Here is a 9,995-nt window from a genome sequence, read left to right on the forward strand (position 1 = left end):
TCCATCTGACGTGGCCTTGGACACTTCCAACAATAATCCCGACTTACTTAATGACTCTGATCTGATTCCCTCGATCTCCCCAGCTCTGAAGGGCGATTTTCCAGGAGCCTATCTCAGCACAAGGGCTATTTTGATAACCACAGTGCTGCCTAGAAAGCAGCCAGGCGGGTTCTCCACTGCTGGGAAGTGTCCCACTTCCAGAGCTGCGAGTGGAATTTGCTGCAGCGGAGCAGCTGGGGAGGCCTGAGTCAAAATTTGGCCTTGGGTTGGGGTGTTCCCCCTCTCTAGCAAAGGCTGGAGACTAAAACTAAACCTGTGAGGGAGGTCCTCACCTGCCAGGGAGTCCCACACGTGAAGCCCCACTCTGGAAGACACCACGACCCAAAATTCAGGTGTCCCGACCTCCAGCTGCCAGAGGATTAATAAGACAGAGGAAGTTACACCACAGCTGGGAGCAGCTTCTTCCATCTGCTGCCCAGGAATCCCAAGGGGTGACTGGGACCAGCTCAGCAAGAAGTGCAGCTGATAAGAGCTCAGGTGGGACGGTGGAGACGGGACAAAGATAGTCCCAAACGTGACGAAATCGGGCTCTGTGTGGGCCAAGGCGTCTCTGCTGCTGAAAATAATCCTCCCATCCCAATTAAGGGCTGCTTGACCTGTGTCCTGATCCCTCCCTGAGATCTGGAGGGTAAGTGGTGAGTTATCCTCGCTCTAACAAATGTTTTTCACGTGGAATAATGCCTATGGAAGGAAGTGTTTCCATGGAAAACACCCTTTATTTCACATTGGGGTTGAAATAACCTTTCCAGTGCCACTCTGGCCCCTAAATGGGACCAGTTTCCAATCCCATCTGATGTGATCAATCTTGGATACCATTAAAATCCCTCTCCTTGCCACATGATACACAGAGATAAACTCAGTTCCCTGTTCTGTCACATTTAGATTGGTGGGAGCTGTGTCGTCTGGACCACAGAAAACAACATTAATTCATAAATCCCAAAATTATTTAGGTTGGAATAGACCTCCAAGAGCATCAAGTCCGACCTTTGATCCATCCCCACCTTGTCCCCCAGCCCAGAGCACTCAGTGCCACATCCAGTCCTTCCTTGGGCACCTCCAAGGGGTGGGCACTCCAAACCTCCCTGGGCAGCCCCTGCCGAGGCCTGACCACCCTTTCCAGCGACAGATTCCTCCTGATGATTCAAAATTATCCGTTCTGAAAGGAGAATGAAATCTATGAAGATCTTCCTAAGGAAAAGTCACCTCATCCCTCACGAGTTTTTACACTCTAAAGTCATTTCAGAGAATCCATCAGTGAGGGGACAAATCAACCTAAAACTACAAATACATTCCAAGAATTAGCGGGAATGAGGGGATGTGAAACGACTGATGGATGGCATGGAGTGGCACCACGACCCCCCCACAAATCTCCTGATCTCCACAGGGCCCTCAGCAAACCCACGAACCCGAGGGTCTGACCTTCATCATCATCACCCAACTTTGGGTTCAACGGGATTAGTCAAGGGGGAGGAGGGGGGAATAAAACCAACCCTGCCTGCGAGGTGCCTACGTGTAGAACAAGGCTGTGGAGGAAACGCAGCAGGGGCAGTTGTGAAAGAGTGAGCTCATCAGCCAGGAGGACTCATTCCCAGAAGGCAGGGCTTTGAAACCATATAAAAGTTCCCAAATCTGCCCCGTTGCTCCACCGCCCGCTCGACTCCCTCCCGCGCGAACTCCCCGGCTGGGTAAGTCAGAGGATTCCTGATGCCTCTCTGAGCTTCTCCCTCCCACTCTCTTTAAACTGAAGTGCTTTACCTGCTGCCTCTGAATATGCCAAAATAAAAAAAAGGCTCTTGGAAAGAAGAGGGGCTGTGGGGAGGACGGGCGGCCTTGGAGGTGAACTCGGCCCGAGTGTAAATCTGAGGGTGGTTAAGGGGTAAATTAGAGCCTTTCTGAAAGGGAGAGCGGATGAAATGATGTTCCTTGGGGGGAAAGGAGAGCAGTGGCCTCCTCAAGCTCCCCCTCCCAGCCTGATTTCCCGCGATTCACGAGGATTTTTGTTAAAATTTCCATCCCCATTCTCTTGGAAAGGAGGGATTCGGGGCACGAGGGGCTTGTAGGAGGATGAGAGCGCTGGCAAGATCTTATCAGATCCTTATTTAAAAAAAAAAAAATGGTGAGAGAGGGGGGATATTGATCTGGAGGAGGGAATTGGCTTTGCAGATGTGCTGAGAGGAGCAACAACCACAGGGGGACGGGAGAAGGAGCTGCCCCTCTCCTCCCCCCTCTCTCTCTCTCACCTACAGGTCCTGTGTCGAGGGGGCTTCAAAACTGCCCCTTCCAGGCCCCACTTTTCCATCTCCCACCTTCAATTCGTGCCTTCCAGTTGGTTTTAGGGAAAGCAGCAGCAGCAGGGGGGTTTTTAGCAAAGATGCTTCCACAGCCCAGCCGAGCCCGGGGCCTGCCTTCAGCAGCCACAAAACAGTTTCCCAAATTGCCAGGAACACCCAAGTCCACCCAGGAGAGTCCCAAGTCCCTCCTGGGGGCTCTGATTCACACAGGTCACAGGTGTCATTAGTGGCCAGGACAATCCAGGAGCACATTTATCGCCGCTAATTCTTTCCACGGCGCTCGGAAGGGCTGGGCCACAGGTCACCTCTTTTACATCACCAGCAAAGTCAGGATGGAAACAGAGCAAGAGGAGGGACTGAGCCTTAATACTTGCAGAAAAGGCTTCTGATTCCAAGTAAAGCCTGGAAACCACTGTAAAAGGGGCAAAGCCAAGTGAATTATTTCACTTTTGCCAACGTGAAATATCCTGTTGGCCCCACGTCTGCGTTTTCCTGCTTTCTGATGAGTTAAAAGTGCTTTTAAATGTTTGTCTTCCACGTTCGCTGGTTTTATATTATCATTTTGACTTTCTGAGTCTCAAAACGGGGAGATCTGTGATTTGGCAGCTCCTTCTCATCAATTCCCCGGGACAGAAATAAAAGGGAGCTGCCACTTCGGGAAGAGGGGAGGGGGAGGGCTGTGAAGTGTAAATCAGCTCCAGGTTCAAAGGAGCGGCTCTACCTCAAGTCAGACCTGACAGGGCTGTCCCACATCGCAGAGCAGAGAGGAGGAAACAAGATAAGACAGAGTCGGAGCAGGATGGGGGGGAAAAAAAAAAAAAAGAAGAGGAAATCATCATTCTGGGACAACCTGCCTTGGGAAGCCAAGGGCAAAGCGAGAGAACTTTGCTGGTTTTTTTTATAACTGCTCCCCCCTCCTCCTGCCGCGCTTCCCTCAGCGCCAAAATAACCCCCCCGACTTTCTTTCAGACAGTCTCGTTTCCTGCCAAGATGTCCCTGAATCAAACGCAAATCAAGCAGGAGATCACCCTCCCCCCGGGGCTGAGCAAGAGCATCTCCAAGCAGAGCCAAGAGCTCACCGACCCCGTGCCGTGCCCGCAGCAGCACCCCGAGCTCCCGGACCCAGCCCCGGCGGTGGGAACGTGCCCAGAAAAGGTGGTGGTGCCCTTGCCAAGCCAGGAAGCAGGCAAAGGAGAAGCCCCCGGGGCCGTGGTGCCCCAGTGCCCACCCCAGGAGCAGCAGCAGCAGTGCAAGTCACCCTCATCTCTCCTACCTGAGGCTCCTCCGTGCCCCCAAGAGAAACCAGCCTGCAAAGAGCTGCCCGTGCCCTGCCCTGAGCCAGCTCCGTGTGGGCTGGAGAAGCAGCAGCAGCGCCAGGAGAGCCCCGTGCCAGTCCCTGGCACCTGCTCCGACCCCGCGGCGTGTCCCCAGGAGAAGCAGGAGGTCAAGGAGATCCCCGTGCCCACCCAGTGCCCTCAGGAGATCAAGGAGATCCCCGTGCCCGCCCAGTGCCCTCAGGAGAAGCAGGAGGTCAAGGAGATCCCCGTGCCCGCCCAGTGCCCTCAGGAGATCAAGGAGATCCCCGTGCCCGCCCAGTGCCCTCAGGAGATCAAGGAGATCCCCGTGCCCGCCCAGTGCCCTCAGGAGAAGCAGGAGGTCAAGGAGATCCCCGTGCCCGCCCAGTGCCCTCAGGAGAAGCAGGAGATCAAGGAGACCCCCGTGCCCATCCCTGTTGCGCGCCCCGACCCCGACCCGTGCGCCCAAGAAATGCAGCAGTGCCAGGACACGCCCGTGCCCCTCCCTGTCCCTCTGCCTGACCCCACCCCGTGTCCCCAGGAGATCAAAGAGACCCCCGTGCCCACCCCTGACCCCACCCCGTGCCCCCAGGAGAAGCAGGAGATCAAAGAGACCCCCGTGCCCACCCCTGACCCCACCCCGTGCCCCCAGCAGAAGCAGGAGATCAAGGAGCTCCCCGTGCCCACCCCGCGCCCTCAGGAGAAGCAGGAGTGCCAGGACACCCCGGTGCCGGTGCCAGCCCCCTGCCCCGAGCCGGAGCAGTGCTCCCTTCCCGAGAAATTCCCTCCCGTGGAGCAGCAGCAGCTGAAACAGCCCAACCTGTGGCCCCCCGTGCAGAAATAAAGCGGCGCTGCCGAGAGAATCCCTGAAGGGAGAAGCTCCCAAACCAAAACCTCCTCTCCCCTCCACCCCCCCGTCTCCCAGAAATGGGAACCAGAGGTTCATTTCCCGACACCTTTTTGATGGCTGCAGAGCTTCTGTGGAGAAGAAATCGCTGTTAAGCTTCCAACTCCCCCACCACCACCACCTCCAATTAATGCTTTCTCCTTTACTAACAAACCCTCCCGCCCAGGACGCTCAGCAGATTAAAAAAAAGGCTTCAAGCAGGGTCCCAGTTGCGCGTTCAGCTTCCCAGCAGCCTGAATTGCTGCCCCTCTCCCAATCCCCACTGGCTTTGGAAGGCTCCAAAGAGCTCCCTGGCACGCACAGGGCAGGGTTCCTAAAAGATCAGCAAGAAACTTCCCCATACACGAGGTCCCTCCCTCCCAACTTGCATTTCGGGGGTGGGCTTTTTTCGCCTCTTAATAACCGGAGGTTTGGGCAGAACCTGCTGCTGGAGGGTTCTGATCGACCCCTCCTAACACGAGCAGTTCAAAAGCACCCACGGGGCCCCAGGGGACAGGAAAGGGATTTTTAGGATAAGTGGGGAAACCAAGAGCTCACCTGGAATTTTTCTAGGAGGTGGAAAAAGAGCAGCTCGAGCTGCGAGAGCCTTCCTGGCAAGTGTGTAGGTAATTAAATCCGCTCCAGACACGTTTTGGAAGACAGGATTTGACCTTCAGGCGTGGCTTCCCTGAGTTCCACGGGGGTAAAAAAAGGAGGGAACCCGCTCGGGGCTGTCTCAGCTACACCCTGCAGTGTTTCCCCACACGGGGTGGTTGTGTATGGACCTGCTACTTAGCTCTAATTATTTTTAGGCTGGTGTCGCATCCAGGAGTTATTTCACTGTGAAAAAAAAAAAAAAAAATCGGCAATAAAAATTGCTTTGAATACCGAGTCGTGGAGATTTTTCTCAGCTTCTTGTTTTAAAAAAAGAAAAAAAAAAAAAACAAAAAGAGATGGGAAGGAGCCTCAGTTTGCAAGAGCCAGACCTTTTGCAGGCTCAAAGCTCAGGGTTTTCCAATCAGGATTTGGAAACTCGGGAATAGAATGGCCCTGAGTCACATGGAATGGTTTGGAATGGGAAGGTCCCTTAAGTGTCTCCAGTTCCACCCCCCCTGCCATGGGCAGGGACACCTCCCACTCGCTCAGGTTGCTCCAACCTGGCCTTGGACACTTCCAGGGATGGGGAATCCATGGAATAACCCTCACAGGGGAGGGAATTTATCCTTAATATCCCGTCCCAACCAGCTGGGTATGTCTTTGAAGGTAATTTTTCAGCAAATACAAGGAAAAGACAACGAACAACAGGAGTAAAGTGACAGTAAAAACATCAGGAAGCACGTAATGAGGTTATTCATAATTTTATTGCAGCATGTCCCAAATTAATTCAGATCAGCATCAAGAGGCCCCACGATTTATTTCTTATTTGACAGGAGAGGACGAACTAATCCCAGCTAATGAATTGCATCCCTTTGTAAAGCAACTCCTTCTTGCAAGCTGAGGGGGTGGCTGCAGGCTTGGAGCCCTTCCAGCAGACAGGGAAGTTGGGCAAGGCAGGCGTTTGGAAATCGGGAATTGGCATCTCCCCGGTGGCGCTACTTCTGCTTGGGGCACTGCTGGTGCTGCTGCTGGTGCTGCTGCTGCTGCTGCTGGGGGATGCTCTTCACAGCGCTCTTGGCCTGGCCTTTGGGGGCCTGGCTCTGCTCCACACACTTGGCAGAGGCCACACACTTCTCCTGGCACTGGGGAGGGAGCTGGTGCTGCTGTTTCTGCTGGTGGGACGACATCCCCGCCGAAGCCTGCGATGAAAAACGAGGTGCTGGTTCAGTTGTTTTAAGCCCCCCCTCTCCCATCTCCCTTTTTTTTGGGGATGTCAGGGCTTCAGGGCAGTTCTTCAGCTCTGCCATCCGCTCACCAGCAAAGAGGATTATCCTCTAAAGGTTAATCCTTCCCCTCAAAACCACTCCAAAGAAGCAGCTCTTGGGGATAAAATCCCTGAGGATGCTGCTCCCCAGGCCCGCTTTGCTGGGCACCTGCCCCCCTTATTGGCTTTTTTGGGGGGGCTCCCATCACATCCTCTGGGGGATCAGCCACTCTGCTGAGGTTTCAGAGAGTACCTGCACGTCAGGTGAACGCTCCAGCCTAAAATCAAAGCCTTGCTCCAGGCAGGGAAGGGGTGGGGGGACAAACAACGAAGAGGGGTTCTCCTTCGCTCCCTCTGCCCACTGTTTGCTGGACATTTCAACTGGCCATCGAAATCAGGTGAACTGATAGGATTCTATTCGAAAAATGAAAGGTTTCCAGAGCCCTGGAGATCCAGGAGGTTGAAGTGATCGGCCCGTGGTCGCTGGGCTGATGCAAAACAGGCGTCCCGTGGATGCCAGCTTCTGGCAGATGCCACTCAACAACCCCTGATGGTTATCCACAGGATTCTTATCAGCTCAGAGGGGAAATTCAAAGGGTTGAAGAGGGGTTTTCTGGTCCAAAGAGGCAGCAAAACCACCGCTTGGAACCTCAGAAAACCTCCAAACCCCATCGCGGGCCTCTCAAATCTGCAGGGGGGGGGCAAAGCTGGAGCTGGGACAGGACAAACCATCCCCCCCCTAAACAGCAAAAGGGGCCCAGGAGGACTCACCTGGTGTCTCCTGCTCTGGGAGAAGGGAAGGAGAAGCCACTGGAGGTGAGGAGCTTCCCCAGCCAGGAGGGTTTTATACCCTCTCGGGACTCAGCCCCGGCAGATGATGACAACAGATTAACTTGATGACCAGAATCTTTCACAACCAGAACCTGCTCCGCTCACACCTCCGTGCACNCCCCCCACCTCCAATTAATGCTTTCTCCTTTACTAACAAACCCCCCCGCCCAGGACGCTCAGCAGATGAAAAAAAAGGCTTCAAGCAGGGTCCCAGTTGTGTGTTCAGCTTCCCAGCAGCCTGAATTGCTGCCCCTCTCCCAATTCCCACTGGCTTTGGAAGGCTCCAAAGAGCTCCCTGGCACGCACAGGGCAGGGTTCCTAAAAGATCAGCAAGAAACTTCCCCCAAACACGAGGCCCCTCCCTCCCAACTTGCATTTCGGGGGTGGGTTTTTTTCGCCTCTTAATAATCGGAGGTTTGGGCAGAACCTGCTGCTGGAGGGTTCTGATCGACCCCTCCTAACACGAGCTCCTTGTTTTCTGCAGTTCAAAAGCATCCACGGGGTCCCAGGGGACAGGAAAGGGATTTTTAGGATAAGTGGGAAACCAAGAGCTCACCTGGAATTTTTCTAGGAGGTGGAAAAAGAGCAGCTCGAGCTGCGAGAGCCTTCCTGGCAAGTGTGTAGGTAATTAAATCCGCTCCAGACACGTTTTGGAAGACAGGATTTGACCTTCAGGCGTGGCTTCCCTGAGTTCCACGGGGGTAAAAAAAGGAGGGAACCCGCTCGGGGCTGGCTCAGCTACACCCTGCAGTGTTTCCCCACACGGGGTGGTTGTGTATGGACCTGCTACTTAGCTCTAATTATTTTTAGGCTGGTGTCGCATCCAGGAGTTATTTCACTGTGAAAAAAAAAAAAAAAAAAAAATCGGCAATAAAAATTGCTTTGAATACCGAGTCGTGGAGATTTTTCTCAGCTTCTTACTTTTAAAAAAAGAAAAAAAAAACAAAAAGAGATGGGAAGGAGCCTCAGTTTGCAAGAGCCAGACCTTTTGCAGGCTCAAAGCTCGGGGCTTTCCAATCAGCACTTGGAAACTCAGGAATAGAATGGCCCTGAGTCACATGGAATGGTTTGGAATGGGAAGGTCCCTTAAGTGTCTCCAGTTCCACCCCCCCTGCCATGGGCAGGGACACCTCCCACTCGCTCAGGTTGCTCCAACCTGGCCCTGGACACTTCCAGGGATGGGGAATCCATGGAATAACCCTCACAGGGGAGGGAATTTATCCTTAATATCCCGTCCCAACCAGCTGGGTATGTCTTTGAAGGCAATTTTTCAGCAAATAAAAGGAAAAGACAACAAACAACAGGAGTAAAGTGACAGTAAAAACATCAGGAAGCACGTAATGAGGTTATTCATAATTTTATTGCAGCGTGTCCCAAATTAATTCAGATCAGCATCAAGAGGCCCCACGATTTATTTCTTATTTGACAGGAGAGGACGAACTAATCCCAGCTAATGAATTGCATCCCTTTGTAAAGCAACTCCTTCTTGCAAGCTGAGGGGGTGGCTGCAGGCTTGGAGCCCTTCCAGCAGACAGGGAAGTTGGGCAAGGCAGGCGTTTGGAAATCGGGAATTGGCATCTCCCCGGTGGGCGCTACTTCTGCTTGGGGCACTGCTGGTGCTGCTGCTGCTGCTGCTGCTGCTGCTGCTGCTGGGGGATGCTCTTCACAGCGCTCTTGGCCTGGCCTTTGGGGGCCTGGCTCTGCTCCACGCACTTGGCAGAGGCCACACACTTCTCCTGGCACTGGGGAGGGAGCTGGTGCTGCTGTTTCTGCTGGTGGGACGACATCCTCGCCGAAGCCTGCGATGAAAAACGAGGTGCTGGTTCCGTTATTTTAAGCCCCCCCCTCTCCCATCTCCCTTTTTTGGGGATGTCAGGGCTTCAGGGCAGTTCTTCAGCTCTGCCATCCGCTCACCAGCAAAGAGGATTATCCTCTAAAGGTTAATCCTCCCCTCAAAACCACTCCAAAGAAGCAGCTCTTGGGGATAAAATCCCTGAGGATGCTGCTCCCCAGGCCCGCTTTGCTGGGCACCTGCCCCCCTTATTGGCTTTTTGGGGGGGCTCCCATCACATCCTCTGGGGGATCAGCCACTCTGCTGAGGCTTCAGAGAGTACCTGCACGTCAGGTGAACGCTCCAGCCTAAAAATAAAGCCTTGCTCCAGGCAGGGAAGGGGTGGGGGGACAAACAACGAGGGGGGTTCTCCTTCGCTCCCTCTGCCCACTGTTTGCTGGACATTTCAACTGGCCATGGAAATCAGGTGAACTGATAGGATTCTATTTGAAAAATGAAAGGTTTCCAGAGCCCTGGAGATCCAGGAGGTTGAAGTGATCGGCCCGTGGTCGCTGGGCTGATGCAAAACTGGCGTCCCGTGGATGCCAGCTTCTGGCAGACGCCACTCAACAACCCCTGATGGTTATCCACAGGATTCTTATCAGCTCAGAGGGGAAATTCAAAGGGTTGAAGAGGGGTTTTCTGGTCCAAAGAGGCAGCAAAACCACCGCTTGGAACTTCAGAAAGCCTCCAAACCCTCTCAAATCTGCAGGGGGGGGGGCAAAGCTGGAGCTGGGACAGGACCAACCATCCCCCCCTAAACAGCAAAAGGGGCCCAGGAGGACTCACCTGGTGTCTCCTGCTCTGGGAGAAGGGAAGGAGAAGCCACTGGAGGTGAGGAGCTTCCCCAGCCAGGAGGGTTTTATACCCTCTCGGGACTCAGCCCCGGCAGATGATGACAACAGATTAACTTGATGACCAGAATCTTTCACAACCAGAA

General features: G+C 53.8%; 1 protein-coding gene across 1 annotated transcript; it reads left to right on the plus strand.

Annotated features, from left to right (window-relative positions):
• Nucleotides 1–3,341: 3,341 nt before the first annotated feature.
• On the plus strand, nucleotides 3,342–4,490 carry LOC114071393 (keratinocyte proline-rich protein-like). Its single transcript, XM_027909222.1, has one exon. It carries the CDS (start codon nucleotides 3,342–3,344, stop codon nucleotides 4,488–4,490), a length of 1,149 nt encoding a protein of 382 aa, XP_027765023.1.
• Nucleotides 4,491–9,995: the final 5,505 nt, after the last annotated feature.

Source organism: Empidonax traillii, unplaced genomic scaffold, assembly GCF_003031625.1.
Source record: "Empidonax traillii isolate 1590-97213 ecotype Southwest subspecies unplaced genomic scaffold, ASM303162v1 scaffold1992:size55891, whole genome shotgun sequence".
NCBI lineage: Eukaryota > Metazoa > Chordata > Aves > Passeriformes > Tyrannidae > Empidonax > Empidonax traillii.